The sequence below is a fragment of the Podarcis gaigeae genome (genome assembly GCF_964106915.1).
Source record: "Podarcis gaigeae genome assembly, chromosome: 3".
In the NCBI taxonomy this organism is placed as follows: domain Eukaryota; kingdom Metazoa; phylum Chordata; class Lepidosauria; order Squamata; family Lacertidae; genus Podarcis; species Podarcis gaigeae.
Window position 1 is genome coordinate 34,383,575 of NC_139680.1, and position 23,309 is coordinate 34,406,883.

A 23,309-nucleotide genomic window follows, 5' to 3' on the forward strand; every position below is an offset into this window, starting at 1 on the left:
TAAAGTTATATAGTAGTTCCTATGAGACCCCCTGGAATGGAAATAACTGAGGGAGAGGAGCAGCTCAGTGGAGCTGGTCTCTCATAAGAGCTGATGAAATATCATGTTCACTGTCTACTTCCTTAATTAGGAAGATACTGCATTTTTAATATTTCCACATTATGTGTGTGGTGATTCCTAATACAACTAATTTACTTTATTGTCCTAATCATTTTGTTGTTCATTTATTCTAGAAGATAATGACGGCAAGTGCTTCTTACCCATTATGTTTTTCTGTCTTGTTGCATCTGAAAAGGCCTTGAAATTATGAAAATCCTCTTTTCTTTAAAAGTTGCTGTCGTGTGCGGGATTTTGCAGTTAGGAGGCATTTGTTCTGGTGTCTCAGAACAGTTGCTTTTGATTTTTTTCGTCCTGTATCTTTTTGATTTTTTTACAAAAATGTGCAGAACATTAGATAGCAGCTGATGTTCCTGTGAATGAAAATGGAGATTATAGTGAGGAATGTAGGATGCCTGGGGACAAGTCTATTCACTCGCTTACTTCACAGTATATGAAACAGTAGGGCAGGGTGGGGAGAACTCCATTCACCCTTCCTTGTTGGATAGTGGAGGCTTGCAGAAGTATTTTTCTTTGCTGCCTTGTTACAAAGTCTACCTCTTCTTTCTGAGTCTCCAGATTGGTAAAGATGAAAGTGAAGGGAGATAGAAGGGGTTGTATGTTGAAGATCCTTCCCTGCCCGCCGCTGCTGCTTTAATATGCTGTTCTCCTTCCTTTCCTTTTAATCCTTGTGGGTAGTTCTTTTAAAAATGCAGGTCAAAGTGAATAGAAGTATGAGCAGGGGCATCTCTTAAGGAGCCAGTTTTAACATAGGGCTTTTCAGTTGCTGATTCCTAGGGTACATATGACATTGATGGAGTATGACTGCAGGTGTCAAGATGATGATAATAATAATAATAATAATAATAATAATAATAATAATAATAATAATAATAATAATTTATTATTTGTACCCCGCCCATCTGGCTGGGTTTCCCCAGCCACTCTGGGCGGGTTCCAACAAAGATGAAAAATACACTAAAATGTCACATATTAAAAACTGGTGTCAAGATGCTGAAACTATTCTTAAGGTGACAGTTTTGTAGAGAAGTATAGATTTTTGGCATATTTCACTATAACTTAATATACAGTGGTACCTCGGGTTACATACGCTTCAGGTTACATACACTTCAGGTTACAGACTCCGCTAACCCAGAAATAGTGCTTCAGGTTAAGAACAGAAATCGTGTTCTGGCGGCAGCGGGAGGCCCCATTAGCTAAAGTGGTGTTTCAGGTTAAGAACGGACCTCCGGAACGAATTAAGTTCTTAACCCGAGGTATCACTGTATTTATTTTGGCCTGAAGTTGAATGAGTTTTAATGTAGTTTTAATGTATTTGTATATACTGTCTTGTCTACAAGGCTTGTATCCAGTGTAGTGCTAAGGAACTGCCCTGTAAGCACAATGATTTCTACTAGCACAAAAGGACTTCCCCGCTGCCTCCCCCCGCTTGCCCCGAGATATGTTCTGGGTTTTTCCCTACCACTTCAAAGCAGGTTTGGGGAGGGGAGGGGGGAAATGGGATGACGGGGTTGGATATCACCCATTAAATGCAGTATATAAATAATTCAGATAAACAAATTAAAGAGATACTCAGTGACTAGCTTTGCCTGCAGAAGCTGTTAAGCTGACTCTCTTAAATAAAATTGTGAATCCTAGTGTAGGTAGGAAGATGCCAAAGTGAAACAGATTTTTGTATGGGTGCTAATGGAAATGTTCACACTACCTCCTACAGCTTTGTCGCATGTAGGGGAAGAAAAGTTGGAGAAGGATTAGAATTAAAAGTTTCTTAGGGCATTGTGAATAATTGGCAGTTGTAATCATATTTGAAAGTGTGATATTCTGATGTCTCCTTTAGTTTATTGTTTGGGGGTATGTTTTTTTCTTCTACTTTTTTTTACAGAACTTGTATTTTGTAGATTATGTTGTTAGGCTATCTAGAAATAACAGGCCAGGAGGTAAAAGAAACATAAGGACAAAAGCACCAGCTACTTTCGAATGAGTTTATGTCATCAGGGCTGGATGAATTGCATCCCAGGATAGTAAAGGAACTTTTTGATGTACTCTCGGAGCATCTGTCTAACACAGACCTTTGTCTCCCACCACCTGCCTCATGGGCAATCCAGCCCACTTGTTAAAGTTTACTCCTGAGGGAGGGGTCTGCTTTGCCAGTGCATTCACCACAGGGAACAGAGTGGGTCTAGTCACTCCATGGATGAGCTTGAGGGTTCAATCCTAGAAATGAATTGATTGATGAGTATCTTGCAGCTCACATAACTGGAGGGCTGTTTAGGTTGGTCGAACAGAAGTTGTGCAGGCCTGACTTACACTCTTCATGTGTGAACTGGCCTTAGTAAGGGGGTAGGAATATGGCATTTAACATTGATCCTGTGCATTTTTACATGGAAATAAATCCCACTGAGTTCAGTGGGGCATATTCCAGTTAAGTGTGCAGAGGGCTGCAGCCCTAGGCTATGGTTCTCAGTCTCTGACTGGGAGCTTAGCAGGTGAGTCATCAATTAATAGTTCTCATGATGCAGACTAACATGTTCTGGATTTTACAAATCTAAAAGCAAATCTCTAAAATTAAAAAGGTAAAGGAGATTGTCACTTTTGGATCAGCTCTTTCCATTGTTAAATTCTCTTTCTCTTAGGTGGGAAGGGACAGTGAGGGGACAGCTGATCATTTAAGGACTGAGAACTTCCTGTGGCAAATCAATAAAATGTGAGTCCTTTAAAATTGGCTATGACTCTTTCTCAAGGACCATGTATGAGAAATATACTGCTCTGGATGACTACTTATTTTACCTGCCCAGTGGGATAGTTTGTATATCATGCTTCCTAATTATCCCTTCAGTCTTATTTCTCTCTGTGCCCCCTCCCCGTGCATCATTTCCCTTTAGTTAGTCTAAGTCTCCCAGCTACTTTCATGAGACTGCAGCCCTAATAGATACTTTTAAGGTTTAGGATTTTTATTTCTATTTTTAGTTGTTGGACTTGATGATATTATGGATGAAGGAGTTAAGGAAACTGCCTGCCGTACCATTGATGAAGATGATCTTTCACCTAACAGGAATTTGAGGGACCAAATGGATGGAACGTCAGTCAAATCGCCAAGAAAATCTCCACGTCTAATGACACAAGGTAGGTCTTCTGAGGAAGTTCACATTTATAGACAGCAAATCTCTGCAATTGATTTAGTGTGGGCTGATCAGTGTATTGGAATCTTGGTTCACTGTTGAGTGAACACATTCAGATACCTAAATGTAGTTATATATATTCTTTCTTCTTGTGTTTTATCACTTATAAATGCTTCAGATTTATATTTTAAGTGGAAGTACATTATTTGCCATCAACAGTCTTCCCAGAGATAATGAGAAATTGTTAATGTGTTAAGATAAACTTAGGATCACAATGTTAAGTTATATGAATAAGCTTATCTTTAGTTTCCGATGCAATCCTATGCATGTCTACTTTGTTGTAAGTCCCATTGAGTTCAGTTGTGCTCATTCCAGGTAAGCAGGTACAGAATTGTTCCTTTTGTCTGTTATTTGGCAGATAGATAAAAATACTGAACACTTCATTTGCCTTTTTTAATAGAACCAGTACGAAGTCTGCGGCAGAGCACACTAGCCAAACGTTCAAATGCGTCACCATCTGTTAACCCCAAAAAATCAGCTGTGAAGTCTGGATCTGCTCAAAAGGGAGGACTGAAACAGCAGGATAAAGGGCAGACTAAATGGGAAAATAGTAGTGCCAAAGATCATCCAAGAGATACTGAGCACAGTCGTAATGAATCCTGCCAAGAACAAGAGGCACTGGAAGTGTCATCACCACCACCACCACCTTCTAGCAACGCAGAATGGGTTGCGTGTTGTGCAACTTCAGATGAAGTGAAAGCAGATAGTGAACATAAAAGTCCTAATCAGGCAAAACTAGAGGAAGCAGCTAATGAAGTAGGGAATTCTTCTCACTTACCAGGGACCAGTTCCCCAACTAAAGAAACTGAAAGCGTGACAAAAGTTGTGCTGCCCTATGGTAGTGATGGAGTAGGCTTGGAAGCACCTGCCTTTACAGAAACTAATAAAATACAAAGTAACAGTCTAGTTAAAAATGAAGGGAATGAGACCATGGTTAATAAGTTCACTTCTGAAATGCCTTCAGATGAAAAGGCAAACATTAAAACTGAGGAGCTGAATGAAACTAAAATGGATGAGGAAAGCAAGGAAACAGGGAAGGCCGATACTCCTTTTGTTACAACAGCTTATGAGAATGCAAGTGAAATTCAGGAAACCCCTTCAGTTCAGCCCAGTTTTGTAGATGGAAAGCCTGCCTGTGGCTCAAGCTTGCCAGCTCATCAGATCAGCTCACCAGATGACAGAAAAGAGCCCTCAGATGACTCTAGAAAAGCTGAGTTGAAAGATCTTCCTTTAGGTAGCATTGAACCTGACCAGATTGATTCAAAAGTTGTCAATACCACTTCTGCCAAATCAGAAACAAATACTTTAGAAGATGGTATTGCTCAGTACATTCCAGTCCAAGCTATACATCAGGAGGCTGACAGTGTAAAAATGGCAGTGCATGAGTCACCAGGCTCGCAGGAAGATGGGCATACTGGCATTTCATCAAAACGTGTAAAAAATTTGAAGCCCAAGCACCCCAAGTCTAAACAAAATAAAACTGCAGCTGCCCAGCAGAAAACGGCTTCCGTAAACCAAGAGCTGCACGGCAAAACGCATACTGTGTCAGCTGTTCGCAGCCAGTCTTCAGTAAGTCTGAAGCAGCAAGTCGAGGAGCATGGGGATCTCCAGCATTTTCATAAGCCAGTAAAAGTTAAGAAAAAACATGCAGATAAAGATGTGAAGGCCCAGGGCTGCGAATCTGGAATGGCCTTAAAGAAGCCTCTGCAATTGTTAGGGAAAAACATTCCACGGGGCCAAATCCCACCACAGGTACGGAAGATGTCCGCAGAGAGAGCAAGTGACAAGTCTTCCAGCCATCATTCGGTTTCAAAAGAAATATCACACACAGTGTCGGGACCAGCACATCCTAAACAGGGGCAATTAGCACACCACAACCAGAAGCAGTTACTGAAACACCCCCTTCTTAAAGCCAATAATTGTGTTAAAGAAGAAGGAGGGAAAAGAGATTCCGCAGGTGTGCCTCTGGATAATTTGAAAGAGGATGAAAAAGAGAAACTGAAACTCAGAAAGTTAGAGAGGAATCTTCAGCCTCGACAGAGGAGAAGCAGCAGAAGCCTTTCAGTAGATGAGCCTCCATTGTTCATTCCAGATAATATCTCTACTATAAAACGAGAGAGCTCGGATCACCTATCTCCCACTGAGAGCAAAAGTCTCTGGGTACCTAGTAAGCAGTGTGGGTTTTGCAGAAAACCACATGGCAACAGGTGTGTGTGTGTGTGTAGGTATATGTTTTTGTTGTTCAGATGTTTCAGTAATCAGATACCTGCTTCTCATGTCCTGGAGTCTAGCACCCAGACTATCTTTTTTAAATTAACCACAAAAGCACCCTGTCAACTTTCCAACATTATAGGCTCTTGAGCTACACTTTCTTAAGAAATTAGGGTAAACAAAAAGTGATGAGCTGTGATTACCCAGCGTAATAGTTTGAGTCTATTCATGTTTACACTGAAATAAATCTGTGTTCTGTGCCGTCTGTGGCATAGTAAGTGTGCTTCATGTCGCAACATTGCAAAATAGATATGCAGAAGAGGTTTCTCTGGAGCATTTCCTGCTGCCCATCTCACAAAAGACCAGGCAATCTGCTGGTCAACTTTGAACAACTTCTGTGGGAGCTTCAGTAAAAAAAATTATAGCTCCAACTGGCTGAATAGCTAACATGCTGCATAAACATGATGCATAATTTTTTTCGTATGGGGGATCGTAACAGTGATGTTTGCTAGATGGAGGTATGTAATTTTCTATGGGATATGCTGTTAGCTTCCTGATACTATCCACTGTGTGTTCTTTGGAAGAATGCAGTTGGCTTTTTTCTGATGTTCCAATAATTGGGTTCTGATTAATACATTTGGTTTATATTTAGTAAACAAATCTAACCAAAAGTATACAATAATAATTTTACATAGTATTTAAATATCTCAAAAAAGTTTTACCCCCTGTAGTGAAAAGTAGTTGAACTAAAATATTTAATTAGGAAATAAAATTGCTTCACTTATGTTTGATTAGGAAATCAAGCTCACTTAATGTGTTTTTAAAATGTTATATTCAAAGCTTTACTTGAAAATGACACACTGTACAAGTACAGTGCTACCTCGGTTTATGAACTTAATCTGTTCCAGAAGTCCGTCCTTAAACCAAAACTGTTCTTAAACTGAGGTGTGCTTTCCCTAATGAGGCCTCCCTCCGCCAGTGCCCTTTTACCATTTGGATTCTGTTCTTATACCGAGGTAGAGTTCTCAAACCAAGACACTATTTCTGGTTTTGCTGAGTTTGTAAACCAAATCGTTCTTAAACCGGACTGTTCTTAAACCAAGGTACCACTGTATTGAAGTTGTAAAAATTTAAACAGGATGACTTAGTGGCTTATGCTTCCCTGACATTATTTAAAAGTTTAAAAATTGGGGAGTTGTATTTCTCATCACTAATTGTGTCACATGATAAAAACAGCATGAGCCTATTAAAAATAAGTTGGAAAACAAAAACCTTTAAAGATATTACTTTCATAGGTCCAAAGAACCCTGTATTCCCCTTACTGGTAATCATCTAAAATAATAATTAACACTTTGAAACTGCCTATTTTGCTTGATATTTTAGCTTTTTATTGTGTTACTCACACATTTTATGAAAAGAATGGCTTTTAAGAAATGGATTTATCACATCAGTGTTGGCATCTGGACACATTGATTGGCTTTGTTTGGACATCATGCAAATCATAGTATAATGTGATAAAAACCTGGTGTAGCTCTGAGGAGATTGGAAACTTATTCACTTCTGGTTCCTGTTAATCACAGTTTAGTGTGTTGTCCTAACTCTAAACTGTGATGAAGTTAACTAGTTCATTTAAACAAACATCTTCATATCCCATTTTTGAAGTTGACTAACAAGCATAATAGACCTTAATCAGTTTGTTGGTTTGGACAACATGACAAGCGATAGAAAAGCAACAATGGAAGCAAGAGTTTCTGAACTCTTTTATGGCCATACAGGGGCGAGAGAGTGTGAACCTAAACCACACTGTAGCTTGTTCTTGTTATGCTAAACTGTGGTTTAACATGATGTCTGAACAGAGCAATACTGTGCATAGAAATTTGAATTATTATTTTTTTAAAAAAATGGTTTCCGTAATTTAATAGATACCTAACTGTTGGTAACAGTGGTATCTCATTCTTCTGATGAAAACGTTTACCACCTTTCTTTGTAGGTATTGTTTAAAATTGTGGAGTTGTATTCAACTAAAATAATTGCATGTGTGGAACAACTTTTCTTCCCTTGGGTGCCCACAATCTGCCCTGTAGAATGTGGAGGAAGGAGAGGAAGGAAAAGTTCTGTTGCACTTGTGGAAGACATTATGCAATTATTTAGTTGGATACAACATGTGGTTTTTAAGATATCAGTTGCCTACTGCATATTAAAATGATGGTCTTGTTCAGGTTGTTGGTACTGGTGGCAACATAATGGATTGGACCCAGACTTGTCCATGTGTAAATTGAAGGGCTGTTTCCATTCATGCTAGGATCTGGGATGCAGTAGGGTCTTTCTCTTAGAGAAAGGGGCAAGTCCTCCCTTTACTACCTCCCATACTGTTTTGGAAGATCATCTAACCATGCACTCAATAGAATTCAAGTGGGAAAAAAGTCATTGGGTCTTTATTGCCTAAATTTTAGTAGCTTTTTGTGCTGCTGACAGAATAAATGATGCTTGACTTTAGAACAATGTAAAATTAGTCCCTGCCATTATAAGCATAATTTGATGACCTCTTCCTCCAAATATTACAGGTTTTGATAAGTAGAAATTATGGAGTATAGGAAAATTAAGCTGGCATTTTCAGCATGGTGAATAAAGCTGTATCCCAGCAGCCCTAATGGGCATGCATAAATTTTGCATTCAGGAGTTTGCCTTATTCTTATTGATATTGGGTAGTGTTGCATGTGTGCAGCAGGGAATCATTAAAATAACATTTACACAGAAATATGTGTTCATTTTGGTTGTTAAAACTAATTCTGAGTTTGGTTAAACGATGTAATACGTTGTATTTAAAATGAATTTAAATGTGTAGTCTGGGGATCTTCTGCTTGCTGAAAACATAAGCGTAAAGGGAAACGTATATAAAAACATACTTTTTGAAGTATGCTTACCACTGTACTTTCTATAGTTTGGTTCTTTGTTTTACATTTGGAATAGAGTCACTTTCACTTATGGCATACTGTTTTCCACCTGATAACTAAGTTAGTTCATTAATAACTTGCTTCACATGGTAGAATAATATTTTTTTACGTTTTTGGAAAAGTGCATCTAGTGGTCCGCACTTGCAATGATACTACTACTTTCTTTTTAATCCAGTTATGTTAGGTTTCCTTTCAGGCTCAATTCTAACTTGAAACATTACTTTTTGTACCGGGGCTCTCGGCAGTGGTTTAAAACTGTAGCGCCCTTCCCATTCTGTAAAGTGGATCCACATGATGAAACCACAGGGAGGCCGCACTGCTGGTCCACTCACCCAGCTCCACTTCTTATCTCTGCATTTGAACAAATGCCTGAAGCGGGTAGGCAGTTAGGCAGTTGCACTTGTAGAGTCTCCTTCCATTCGATTGTCAGCTTGTACTTTGGGCCTTTTGATCATGTAGAAAAACCTTGACAAATATAGCTGGCTTTCCCCTTCAGACCTTTGCTCGATGCTCAGAGGTGGAAGTGGAGCGAGGCAAGCGGACGAAATGTCCATGGCCAACCACTCTAATTGTGTGTAGCCTGTTCACTTGGATCATGTGTGAAAGGGGCTTGTTTCTCTTAGAATTACAAATATCCTACTGAGAATTATGAGTATCTTACTGAGAAATGTTTGAAGTATCTTTTCAGAAGAATGATGTGAACAGAGGTCATACTACGTCATTAAAAACTGCATAGGAATATATTGCTGCAGTACAGATGTGCACATTAAATGGTGGATTGGATCAATACTAACAAAATAATCATATGAATGTGTCCTCCAGTGCATGTATGTATCATGTTTGCAGCCCAAGGGTGGAATCCAGAGCTGACCTCTCTACTGACAGAAGGCATTCATCAGAGGAATTGGGTGGGAGGAAATTTTCAGTGATTCCTTGTCCATCTTGCCCCTCCTTAAATCTGCTTCATAGGATTTTGGGGCTACCATATTTTTGAAGGGCATGGGGCTGGGGTTGCAGGTGGAGAGGGTATTACCAAAAATCACTGCCCTCCTATAGCTTCCCCATCTCTGTCCAACAATTCAACATTTTACTTTTTTGGAGGGTAATTCTCTTTCCCCCCCTCCCCTTTGCTTCTGTTTAAGTTCTTCTTTAGAATTTGAAGATCAGATTGTCCTTGACATGAGAAAATTTTTAGTTATGCCCTTAGTGTGGAATTTGTTGTAGAATCAGGTCTTCCATGTTTGCCAATCTACAGTACCTACTTCAGTTCATCTGTGTTTACGGTGGATTAACAATTTATCTTTATGTAGTTAGCTACATATACTTCTTAAATATTGGTACATTTATTGTACTTTATTCCTGTAAAGTTTTAAGAATTAGCTTCCCTTCTTTGTGTCTGTAAAAACAAAGGGTGGTTTCCCCCCTAAATGCTAGAAGAGGGTGTAATTTAAAGTATGCTAAATGGCTATATATGCTAAATTGAAATGATGTATTTATTATAGCCATACCAAGAAAACTGAAAATGTTTTTCAACAGAGTAGTTACTAAAAATACAGTTGACAGTATTTGTTTCACCCTACATGAACTTGCTTCACATCGAAGAATGGAATGGAAAAGGAAGTGAAGAATGACTTTTTGCATTTACTAACATTAATTTCTAGTTCATGAATATGCTGCTCGATTTGTTTACAAAAGCAATCTGTGCTATGTATTTTAAATAAAGTTAATTTTGAGTTGGTGTATCATTTTTAAAAACTTGTCTTCAAACCCAACAAAATTATTTTGACTGTCCACATTCCACTTGGGTGACTGCTTATTTGAAAAAGATAGTCTGGACGTTGCATTAGTATATTTTAAGAGACTCTGTATTTACAGTAACAAAACCATGGTTCAGATACATTTATTGTTTTACTCTGTTTGCAGAAGGCAGTACATTGTTGCAATCAGAACATCTGTTTTAAAAATTGGTGCTTAAGTGAACTGTGTACAACCAGTGCTTCATTTTGTTTTCTTAAATGTTTGCAGCATGTTGGTTCTAATGTAAAGCTTATTGAAACACTTTGAATACCACCCCATTATTAATATTTTTAAATGATTTTTTCTTTCTTTCTGTTGCAGCTACACATCTGCTAATTCAGCCTTACAACATGAGTAGCGCTTGGACATCAAACTGTGAAGCTGTCTGCAGCCAGAATTTTTAGTATTAGCTACAGTTACACACCCCTTCAAAAGCCACGGAAAAAGAAATTGTTTGGCCTTTAAAGCCGTCTTCAGCTCTTCATAAATGATACGCTCCTTTTAGACATTTGGGGGCATCTCCCTTGCTCCTTGACAAGTGAGATTCCTTTTTACAGAGGTATTGAGGTGGGTGGAGCCTTGTGGCCCTGCAGATGTTGTTGGACTCTCATCCACCCTAATCTGCATGGGTAGTTGAAGTCCAGCAATCTCTGCAGGACTGCAGGTTCCCCACTCTTCTCTTACTAACTTTGCTACATGCTTGTTAGCTATCCTAAATCTACACAGTATTCCTAGTGACAGTACTAAAATTCAGTCTCTAATGGACAAAACTTTTAAATGAATTCAGAACAACAAATTGGGGTCTGATGTTTACTTAGAAAATGCCAGCTTTCATTTTTGGCTGGCATGTCTATCCCTGCCACGTTCATATTCTCTTTATCAAAGTGATGAAAAGAAAAGACAAGGAAATACCCATTGTGTTTGGAGAGTAAATTAAATACTCTTATTTTGTATTTGTAGAACTAAATTAGAGCTTTGTAAGCTGATACAGAATATAGCTAACCAGCTAGCTTAAGCCGCCCAGAGTGGCTGGGGAAACCCAGCCAGATGGGCAGGGGTATAAATAATAAATTATTACCATTATTATCATCTGTTAACTATTCCCATGTTTGTGCTATAGGCTTGAATTTTCCTATAGCAGACCAAGCCATAAATTGGTGTATTTGTCAAATCAAATTTCTGTTTATAGGTAGGATCACAATATAAATTTAACTTCTAAATAAAGTTCTAAAAGAGCTCATTAAGAGCTAGTAACAGTTGTATAAATTTGGAATGACACAAATTGTCATTATTCCAGACTGGAGTTTTTTTAAATACAAAAATGTACTGGTTCAGAATTCAACACACACACACACAAAAATGCTTACAGGTTGTATGACATTAACTGAAAAATGAGAGTTAAATTGGAACAGAAATTACATAGCATAGAAATTACATAGAAATCACATAGAGTCAGGATGTGTCTACATAGTTTAAGCCTATGTTCATAAAGATTTATTTCAGTTGGTGTTTAACTGAGTTTAGTCACTTGACAAAAGCGATGTACAGATCTGATAATTTGGGAGCCATCTTGATAGCCTGCTCCTTGTTTGTTGCTCCCCATCCCAGTCAATGAAAAACTGAGCAATAAGGAGTCCACCTTGGTGTTATCTTGTTTCTTTGCTTTTCTACCGTAATGCTCTTGTTGAAACAACAAATTCAGAAGCAGGCTTGCCCTTTTAAAACAATCAGAAAATATAGATTCATTTTAATTTACCTAAACATAATTGCAGCTGCTTCGTGAAAGATTGTGGCAGCCGCTGTCTTTTGTTCAGGACACTGGGAGCACTGCTGTGATTGATCAACAGTTATATTTACGTGCTCAATAGTTGTTTTAGAACACCTTTCTCCTCTCTTGAGTGTGCTCAGCATCTGAGTGAGTGACTGCTATTGAAAGTACAATGCCCCATATTGCTGTTCTGAACACTTTCCCATATTGACCTTTTCTTTCTTAATTGGAATAGTCGCTGCTAGTATTTCAAAAGTATGAAATTAATTCTGATTCCAAACATAATGTCCGTAACCCAAAATGGGCAGGTGTTCCCCATAACCCTTTCAGGCATGGGGTGAATGGAACACTTTTCTATTTCTGTATGGTCTCCCTACATTGCAAATGTATTCCTCTTTATGCACACCAGAGATGCAAGATCATAAAGCCTGAAAAAGCTTTCACTAGTCTGGGGATAGGCAGTGTGATGCCTGGCAGAGAGGGAGGGCAGGAGGACTATAACTCATCATCCCTGACAGTTGGCCTTGCTGATTAGGGTTGTGGAAGTTGTAATCACAAACATCCCAAGGGCACCATATTGGCTACTCTGGCCAGGTCTATTTGTCTGCCAGTTCCTTATCTTTTAAATATCACGTTTCTATGAGGAGGAGCACTTTTTCTTATTTTTATTTCATTCCCTTATTGCTACATTTAGACATTCAATTTCTTATTTCTATCAGATTTTTAAATCAAAGAAATACAATTATTTTCACACTAAATCTGAACATAAAGTCCTCCACATAGCTAGCTCAGCTTTCAGCAGATTGAATCTATGTAATATAACTTGTATATGGATTTATCAGACATACTTCATATTGTCATAATGGTATTTGCAATAAGTTTTGGGATCCTTAAACTGGAACATGACATTCTAGAATGTTTTGGTTGTGATGGAAATGTCATGATTTCCCTGCAATAGAAAACAAAGCAAAATCAGTTCCTGGTCTTCAAATATGCTAGTTTTTATGGCCATCTTGGAAATTGTGATAGGCTCAAATTACGGACACAGTTACCTGACAGAAAATTTGGTTGAAACCACTAGTGCTTATTATCAGGTAATATGTTTAGTAATAGGCTAGACTAAAAAAGCCTAGAAGATAATCTGAAATACTTTGTAAGTTTTATGTATGAGCTGACAGCTGAGATTTGTTTCTTACGCCTGAATGAAGCATAAAGAAATTGTTAATGGAACACTACACCCCCACCCCCCTCTGATTGTTAGAAGCCAAATAGTCACATATGTAAGTATTGGCTGCAAACCCATACAGTAAAACACTAGTCCAAGTAACTATGAATGTGAATCTGTACTTGGAGTTATTTCACCCCTCTGAGCTTGAGCTATCTTTAGTGGTGCAAGAGGAAGTGAAGTACACTGTTCTTACTCGTTTCTTACTTGACATAGTTTAGAACAGGCCAGTCATACTTTAGGATCCCATGCTCTATATAGTATTCTGGCTATGTATTGTGTACCTCAGCAGACCCCCCCCCCCCCAAAAGACAGGATTTATCAAGTATCAGGCAGGTCTGTTGTTACTGTTATTGTTATTAGAGGAATGTGAGTTAGCAGTGTAGAACAAGACAAATACTAAGGTTATTGGGCCACTTCATTAGAATGGTTGCTTTCAGTTACTTGGAGCAACACACTTGGCCGGACTCATAGCATGTAATGGCAGGCTTGTCAGGAATTGCCTTGACAAAAAGGTCGTCCATGTTTGCATCTTCCTGATAAGATCTTAACACTAGAACTTACAAATCTTTGTGAATAATTTAAATTATATAACAAGTAAATTTGTGGGGGGAAGTTACCCAAGCTAAGATGGAGCACTTTTAACATTGATTTTTGCTCTCTAGTGAGTACTTCAGTCTTCTTGTTATAAACATGAGGAAGGAATTTAACGTCATGTTAATTAAAGTGCTTGGGTGCAGGGGGAACGAAGGCTGCTTGTGCAGTGAGTTTTGGCTCACTCCTTATAGCTGTGCCCCCCCCCACCTGTTCTGGTGGGTTCTCCAACCCTCCAGGGCAGATTTAGGTGATGCAGAGAAGCAATGTGAAAAGTCCTGTTGCATGAGCCGTTGAAGACTGACCATAATTTTCTGGATTCCTGTTTTTGCCAAATGTTTGAAAGATAGAAATGCATATCCACCAGAAGGCTGCCCTTAAGTTTCCCTCAACTGTTTCAACTCCACCTTGTTTTCTATATAATTTTAAGGGGAAATTCAAAATACAAGAGCTTGGATGTCCATAAAATGGTACACCCTTCTCCCTTCCTAGAAAATAGAGAAAGTAAAGACTACTGATGAGTGCAAGGGGAAGTTAAGATTATTTATTGGTTTGGGTTATCTTAAGTTTCAATATTATGAAAAATGTAAGGTGCCCGTTAGGACAAATATGTATTAGGAGATTAATTGCAAAATAGAAGAGATCTATGAAAAGACCAACTTTTATTCTGTTTAGGAATGAAATCGTTTCTTGCACCCGAATTGTGAACTTCTGCTTCACTAACTTTGTTAGTTTGTGGCAGTTGCAGCCATGCTTGTTTAATGGTCTAGATAAAGCTGCATTTTGAATAAAGCAAGGATATAAAATGTGATGCCCAGTTGGCCAGCTTAGGTCCTCTTTTGCTAATATTTTGGTGATGTATGACAATTTGATTATATTTTTCTGTTGTGCTGCATCATTTTGTATTATGAGAGGCGTAGCATATTTGGAGGGGCACATATACTTTAAAGGTGTATAAGCAACTTTAACAGTTTCTTTTCCAGGTCTATTTGATAGCCGAAGAATTCTTTGATATCCAAACTGCTACATTTCTAAATTAGTGTGACAAGATCCAATTTTGGTGTCACCTTGGCAACTCCTACCATGTTGTAAGGCTGGAGCAGTGGATACAATCTCCAACAAGCTGAGTGGAACCAGTTCTGCAATATACTCCCTTTAAGATGTGATGTTTCTACAGTCAAGGAAATGTAAAATCTTAAGCACATTAAGTCATATGTTTTTTCTTGTTTCAGGTTTATGGTAGGCTGTGGCAGGTGTGATGATTGGTTTCATGGTGACTGTGTTGGCCTGAGTCTTTCTCAAGCACAGCAAATGGGAGAAGAAGACAAAGAATACGTATGTGTAAAATGTTGTGCTGCAGAAGACAAAAAACCCGACCCAGTCAATCAAAATATACCGGATGCACAAGTGAAACCGGAAACAACACAAGAAGGTAGAATGATGGAGTGTGAAAAGCCTGGAATAGCAAAACAAATTTCCATGTGTCCACAAAGTAAAACAAAGCAGGGAGAAGAGACTGTGAAGCACAAGGTCAAAATTTTTAAAAGGGTAAGAAATGCTATTTTAGTTGCTATATAATGATGATGATAATAATAATAACAACAGTAACTTTGGTAGGCTCCTGTAATTTTTTATGCGATTTATAAGACATGGGGATACATAATCTCTTAACACGGTTTAAGGAATTTGCATATATTGACTGAATTCTGTACAATTTTTGAACAAGGCTCATTGGATATTATGTATATTGACTGGGAAATTTGCATCATTCCATCCTCATGAATGGATTATGAACAGATGCACTCTGAACCCTGGTGAATGTGCAGAATGTCTGGTGATTATGTACTTTAACAACTCAACTTGAATTACCCCAAACATAAAAATATATATTCTGCCTATCTGCACTCCCAGCATAGAGAAAAATAACGAATGACAGCTCTCCGAATTCTTTGAGGAATGTATGGTGTGAATGTGAACCTCACAGAAGGTTCTCTGCTCTGGTGAGCCTTTCATGAATAGTGGTATATAAATATTTTATGAATAAATAAACTTGTGGCCTCATGTTTCAGTGCATTAGGTGTTAATATTCTGTTTTGGGACCTTTTGCTGGGCTTCATAGGCAGAGATGCCAGAAATTTATGTTCATTTAAACGAAACTTCAGTGTGCAAAATTTCCTCTGTTTTTTAATCTACATCTAATTAACACATACACATGTAAATGTATAGGTATAAAACTGATCATTCTGTTAGAAAGGACTGCAGTCCAAATGCTTTCTAAGATTTCTTAACACTTGTTGCAGGAATCTGGTGATGGAAAACCAGTATCAGAATGCAGAGATTCTGAAATGAAAAAAAGGCAGCAAATTCCTGTTAGGAAAACAGGACAAATGGTTGCATGTCCTCAGCGATCATCGGAAGACAAACACGAAAGAATGAATAAAGACAATCTTAATGTCTCTTGTTCAAGTGAAAGCACAACAAAAACCGGTAACTAAAAATTTTGAAGTTGCTTTTTTTAAAACAAAAACAAAATCACATTTAAAATATAATGTTAATACTGTACATGGAATGAAATATATAAGTGCTCATTTTAAATACTGCTGTGTGGGTTGCAGCTTAACCTGACAATGGAAGACTTGGACTCCTAAAATACTGCTTTCATTGCTGGAAATAAATATTGTGAAGGGGGACGGCCACTAAGGGCTCACTGGACTTGGGTGCCTATAGTGACAAGAGAAGGCAAGTTGCTTCCTCATGCAGGCTTTAGGATCCTACAAACCAGGTCTTTAATAAAGCATACAAAGCTATGGTCTACAATTTGGATTCTTTAACGTAAATTTCATTAAAGAAGGCTGACTTTTAATGGAAAGTATTTAGGATCAGTTGAGTAATTTGCTGTCTGTCCAGTAATTTCTAATAGAGATGGACTTGGTTTACAGGTTGTTGTTGTTTTTTAGTAAGACAATGCCTAATATTGTTTTGTACTAATCCCAACAGGATAATCAGTTGTGTAGATCCAAAATTACGTAATTGTATGTTCTTTCAAATGTAACAACGCCTTCCCTTCAACCTTGTGAAATTTCAAATTCAAGTTATTAAAGCTATCCCATGATGTGACATTTATATTTTAATGCAGGTGTTCAGGATAAACAGGAAGTAAAGAAAAAGAAAACGGAGAAAGGAGGAGCAACCAGTAATGTACACCCAGCTCCTGCCCCTGCCTCCAAACCTTCCGCTGATCAAATAAGGCAAAGTGTTCGGCAGTCTCTTAAAGAAATCCTGGAGAAAAGGTGCAGCCGACGAGCTAAACAAATTGTTAATGTCTCAAGTGTTATTGTTTCCTGGTGGAAAACAAACCAAACCAAACCAAACCAAAAACATATGATGTGTGTATTTTTCAGGCTTGCAGACGCAACACTGAAGATTCCTGAAGAAAGAGCAGCAAAAGTTGCAACTAAAATTGAAAAAGAACTATTTTCTTTTTTCCGAGATACTGATTCCAAGTATAAGAATAAGTACAGAAGCTTGATATTCAATCTGAAAGATCCCAAAAACAATGTAGGTGATGTTATCTATGTTTGATATGCATTCTGAAATATTTCCATTAGTGCTTGACTTTCTTAACGGGGTTGGCATGAAAAAATATAACCTGCTTATGGTTCCCTTCTCTCCCCACCCCCAAAAGTGCTAGCAGTGTTGTCTTTCAGTTATTTTGGTAGCATATCCAAATTGAATAATATTTGTGACTGATGATTGGTAGAGTCTAGTCCCACTGTTGACCCATGGAATAACTCTTGTTTCAGCAGGCATCTCCGCTAATGTAATAGAGGAGTGGAGCTTATTTCCTCCCTCCCCTTACAATCCTCTGTGGTATCACTCTCTGTTAAAACCTGGTGGTTGGGGATGGAGAAGGGGCTGCAATGGGATTGGGAAACTTCTAAAAACATTTTTTCTTTTCTTGTGTTAGTGGAGGAATTTTGTGGGTCAAAAGCTGTTATGTGAGTGGAACAGCAGCATTGGATTCCACCTGAAAAAACGTGGGTCAGCCCAATCTATAAGCTCACTTCTTTATGATTCCTTGCTATTGTTGTTCTCTGTTGACTTCTGTAAAACTAAAGTATTGCTGAAAGGTACTTAGATATGCCTGCTGATCAAGTCTGCCAATGAAATAAGTTGTCTGATAAATCTCCAACTTTCTGTGTGTTCTGGGAAGTTTCCATTCCTGCATTCTAATGCTTCTTGTTATGTTTAACTATACAAAATTCTACAAAGGACCCATGTGTCTATTTCTTTGTTCACCTAATTTAAACTACCAGCACCTCTTCAAATCTTTTTCCTTTGTTAGAATTTCATTTTTCAATAAGTATTGTTTGAAAAATCAGCCACTGAAAACTCACCTGAGTTTCTTTTTTTTGAGATGTGTCCTTCAGGCTAGCAAAGAGATCATTAGTTGTTTTGTTTTTTTCAAAAAAAACCCCATTAAAACATGCTAAGGATTTTTAAAGAATCTGACTTCACTTTGTGAAATGGTGGATCCATTAAGGACATTAATGTACAACTATTTGTATCTCTGTGTAGAGAGGGCAGTTTTAAAAAATGATATACAGGTGAGACTGAAAAAACCCAATTTTCTTTTCTGGTTGAAATTGAATTAGAAGCAATTGAATTTTTTTAATTGTTAGCTATAACTAATTACTGATTGTTTTCCCAGATACTGTTCAAAAGAGTATTGAAAGGTGAAGTAACTCCAGACCATCTCATAAGAATGAGTCCGGAAGAGCTGGCTTCCAAAGAACTAGCTGCATGGAGGAAAAGAGAAAACAGACATGTATGCTTAATCTACAGTTATTTATTTAATGGATCACCTGTTTCCTAGTGCTAATCAATACGGATTTCAAAACTTTCCACTTGTCTTCTGTGTTTCCCATTCAGCATCTGAATGGCTTTTTCTCCAATGAGCAACCACAGTGAATTTTAGGTGGTTGATTGTGTTGTAACTGCAGTGTGAATTTATAAGGGCTTGTTGAAATCACTTACAGCTAAAATACTTTTGAAAATAGAACAACAAAAAGAAGAAACGCAAAATTCTTTGTAAAACATGAGCTTAATTGATCAAAAAATGTTGATCTGTGGGACTGGTACAAAGTGGCAAAGGGAAAATATTTTACGGTTCCTAAATTACAAGCAGACCTGTAGATTTCCATAATCCCTGCAGAGAATTGATGTGATAGATACATGTGTTCTTTGTTCATACAGTTATTGTACATTTTTCCCCACCTGATAGGTTCTCTCTAGACCAACTTGTGCCTGAGCCTGGGGCAGATTGCTTCCTCACCCCCAACCATGTTGCCAAGTACATCCCTTTAATTAGTCTTACAGAAGTGAATATTTTCCAGGGGGAAATAAAGGGATGCATTTGACAAGAATGTGTTGGGTAGGCCCTATTGCACCTCTGGCGCTATTGTAGCCTTTGTTTTCTTCCAAAGAAGTGAATACCTACAAAAATAAAACCAAAATCTTTGGTGGCAGCATGCTCCAAACCTCCCACTGATGCTGCTTAAAGCCTATTCAGTGTGGCTCTTATTATTGGTTTGGAACTTGCTTATCAGTGCATGGTTTTGAAATAGTTCATCCTTGATCCAGTGACCGGCTTTCTACCGAATACAAGAGTCATCCTTCCAGAAGTGTAGCCATTCCATTCTTGGAAGCTGAGGAAATTGGGAGATAACAGCTGAATTTAGACGCTTTGCTGTGGTTTAGCAGAGAGCAAGCCTCAGGCTTGTCAGCTTCCTTTACCTCTCTCCTTTTCTGGTATGGCTGTGAGAGCAGGGTGGGAGATTGAAAGCTTTCGCTTCTGTTTTTAGCTAACTGCATTATGCCCCAAACACATACCAACTTCAAACGGTGGCAAGAAGTTGTCCTGTTTCAATAACTCGTAATTAAGTGCAATTTAGGATGCAGGCATAATGTGAGATTAATTGGAAATGGAAATGGGAGCTTCCAGTTGAAGGGGAGAGGAAGGGAAAGTGCATGAGCTCAAGTCTTCTGCATGTAGTGCTCGACTATAGTTCAGCATTACAGCCAGGCCCATGCCTCTGGCTGTGAAGCAAACATGGAATAATTGTATCCAACATCTGTTGCTCTCTCTAGATCTTCTACCTATTCTTCATTCTAAACATCCAATGAAGGAGGAGGACTCTAGTTTTCATCTCTCGGACAACTGTCTTCTCTAACTTAGGTTTCATCTCCAATTATCCTCACCCAGCATGTCCAGTATTCAGGGATTATTATGGGAGTTCCAATTCAGCAACCTTTCCACCCATATTTTGGGGCTGCTTCTGGTGAGGTTTTCATAGGTTTTCACACTGTATATCTGTTCTGTTCTTTGTTGTTTCTTGATAGACAATTGAAATGATTGAAAAAGAGCAGAGGGAAGTCGAAAGGCGACCAATCACAAAAATTACTCATAAAGGAGAAATCGAAATTGAGAGCGAGGCACCGGTAAAAGAGCAAGAAGCACCAATGGAAATTCAGGTATCATGGCAAAAATATTGTTTTTTTAATGAAATAAGTTGCTGCGTATTTGTTTAAAACGAACAATGCATTGGTTCTGTTAAGATAGATAAAATGTCTGGGCTGAGACAAACCATAACCTTGGGTTTGGGTGTAACACAAGCCAAACCATGTGTTAGTCCCAAGAAGCACTGCAGCAGCAGGACTGGGGGAGGAGTGTAGCAGTTGCAATCTGGGCACCTACTCATTTGCATTAAGCTATGGTTTGGCTTAGCATTACCTGTGGGCTGGACCTCTGTATGTTGTTACTCTGATCATAAAGTTGTATTTTTATTCTATAAAAAATAAAATTGTATTAACAAATTGTCTGTCTCTCCTTGTTTAGGAAACCCCTCCAGTTAAGATTGTGGAGAAAACGGAACAGATTGAAAAAGATAAAGAAGTGGATGAATCCGCCACTCCTGATACAACAAATCAACATAAGAACCATCTGTTTGACCTCAACTGTAAAATTTGCATAGGTAGTATTAACTTTTGCATCCTTAAAAACCAGTTGAGAAGTTGGGGCTGCAGAAGTTGAACAGAGCTACAGGTTCCCCACAGCTCCCGTTATGGATAGCTAGCTCTTAATTTCAGTGAGAGTAGCAATGGGAGTGGCACAGTCTAATAAACTGTCCATTTATTTGCTAACAGCCCCTCATTGTATCCTTATAACAGCCCAGTGTTAGGCTGAGAGACAGTGACTCGTCCTAGGTCACTTGGTGAGTTTCCATGGCTGAGTGGGAATTTGAACCGGTCTCCCTTGTTCTAGGGATGCGGGTGGTGCTGTGGGTTAAACCACAGAGCCTAGGACTTGACGATCAGAAGGTCGGCGGCTCAAATCCCCATGACGGGGTGAGCTCCCGTTGTTCGGTCCCTGCTCCTGCCAACCTAGCAGTTTGAAAGCACTTCAAAGTGCAAGTTGATAAATAGGTGCTCCTCCGGTGGGAAGGTAAACGGCATTTCCGTGCACTGCTCTGGTTCGCCAGAAGTGGCTTAGTCATGCTGGCCACGTGACACTGGTTGTATGCTGGCTCCCTCGGCCAATAAAGCAAGATGAGCGCTGCAACCCCAGAGTCGGTCATGACTGGACCTAATGGTCAGAGGTCCTTTTACCTTTACCCTTGTTCTACTCAGGGATGTTAACTAATATACCACTTGGGTACCTATGCTTTTTTTGCAGCATGCAGTGTGGTCTTGGAAATTCATCCTGCTTCTGACTGGGGACCATCAGTTCCTTTTTCTCTACCATTAGCTTTACCACATTGGTGCAGTTTGGCATAATGTGCTAAACTATGGTTAGAAGACTGCACCTCAGTGAGTCTTTGTTTTGTGTGTTCCTCCAACCTCCCTATGGCCTGATGTGGCTGGAGGGAAGACATCAGAAACTTCTGTTTTATATTAACTTCAGTTTAGTCTGAATTCTAAACTTTGGTTAATCTTAAGTGTAGCTAGTTGAATCGAGCCGGAAGTTCGTTGAAGCAAATTAACTGCAATTAAGAATAACTGCAGCCTGTCTAGGTTCAAATGACACAAGAAGGACTAAATGTAAGCAAGAGCGTGTGAACTTTCCCACACAGCTGTACCAGATAGAGACAGGGCAGTGTGCAAGTCCTAGGCTTCCTGTGACTTGTTCTCATAATGCTAAACCATGGTTTAGTGTTGCATCCAAATACTTTGTATTTCTTTAGGAAATCTGTATTTTCATTCATAGTTATCTGAAAATGGTTGGACAGTTGGGCAAATTAGAGAAACGTACAAAGCCTCTGGGTTTAATTTCAGTTAGCAAGATTTTGAGCATTATAGTAAGAATTGTAATTTAGTGTTAAGATTAGGGTTTTTTTTCTAATCTGGTATGGTTTAAACAGCGAAGCTTTCTAACTTGCCTTTTCAAGGTCGAATGGCACCACCTAGTGATGACCTTTCTGGGAAAAATGTGAAAGTGTCTGTGGGAGTTGCCCGTAAACCATCGGACAATGAAGCTGAAAGCATAGCGGATGCACTTTCTTCAACAACAAACATTTTGGCTTCAGAATTATTAGAGGAAGATTCAGAATTGCCAAATCCAGCACTTGCCTCTGCTTCAGGCTCTAGGTAATAATTTTGTGGTTGCTGCCAGTCACAGAGAATTGTGGCTGCTGTCCCTAGTTAGTATTATGTGCATAAATAACTGGAAACTGCTGCACGGAACCCCACTGTACACAAACAAACGAAAGCAGCCTTCATGTGTACTTTTAAAGAAGCTTACTGACCCACCTTTGTGTATTCCAAGTACACAAAGTAGAGGCATTGAAAAACAGATGCTTGTTATAATTTTTTTTTTAAATGTGATTGTTTTTAAATATTGGTCTTTGCGTTTTCTTTGTTACCAACTGTCTTGGTGGTCTTGCCGTTACATTTGTAGCAAAGATGGAAGAAAACAGATTGAGATTATTACTAGTCTTGCACATATTTCTCTCTGTTAATGTTGCTGCTCCAGCCAGTGTCCCCACTGCCATCCTCCCCCCACCGCCCTTGCAGTAGACTAGACTGTTTTGCATTTCTTATTTTTTCCACACTTTTGTCCTACAGATCAGAAATGCCTGGCATGGTTGAAAGTGAAGCACTATTTCTGGCTCGCCTGAACTTCATTTGGAAAGGCTTTATCAACATGCCATCTGTTGCAAAGTTTGTTATCAAGGCTTACCCCATCTCTGGCTCTTTTGAAAGTTTAACAGAGGTAGTATGTATACACTCAATGTTGTGTTGTCACTTTCCTTGGAAACTTTTCCAAATTTTCTTTTCATTGCGAACAACTAAAATTTGAATATGGCATTGTGAATGCATAGTATTTAAAAACACCAAGAGATGTTGTTCATTCTCTCTTATTTTAGGAAGGGTTTCGGTCATAGCACTTTGTTTAACAGATGCTT

At 38.7% G+C, this 23,309-nt stretch overlaps 1 protein-coding gene across 41 annotated transcripts in view; it reads left to right on the plus strand.

The window, feature by feature from the left end:
• PHF3 (PHD finger protein 3) overlaps nt 1-23,309 on the plus strand; it is a 47,729-nt gene that overhangs the window by 18,420 nt on the left and 6,000 nt on the right. For 8 of the 41 annotated variants that reach the window (XM_083729701.1, XM_083729690.1, XM_083729719.1 and 5 more), the window contains 11 exons: nt 3,085-3,240; nt 3,697-5,503; nt 15,078-15,393; nt 16,146-16,332; nt 16,982-17,135; nt 17,247-17,403; nt 18,557-18,673; nt 20,248-20,379; nt 20,744-20,879; nt 22,293-22,491; nt 22,969-23,119. In XM_083729701.1, the coding sequence (XP_083585827.1) occupies nt 3,085-3,240; nt 3,697-5,503; nt 15,078-15,393; nt 16,146-16,332; nt 16,982-17,135; nt 17,247-17,403; nt 18,557-18,673; nt 20,248-20,379; nt 20,744-20,879; nt 22,293-22,491; nt 22,969-23,119 (3,512 nt within the window). Of the gene's footprint in view, nt 1-2,750; nt 2,822-3,084; nt 3,241-3,696; nt 5,504-15,077; nt 15,394-16,145; nt 16,333-16,981; nt 17,136-17,246; nt 17,404-18,556; nt 18,674-20,247; nt 20,380-20,743; nt 20,880-22,292; nt 22,492-22,968; nt 23,120-23,309 lie in introns of all 41 variants that reach the window. The other 33 variants (XM_083729682.1, XM_083729683.1, XM_083729686.1 and 30 more) reach the window with 6 other exon arrangements.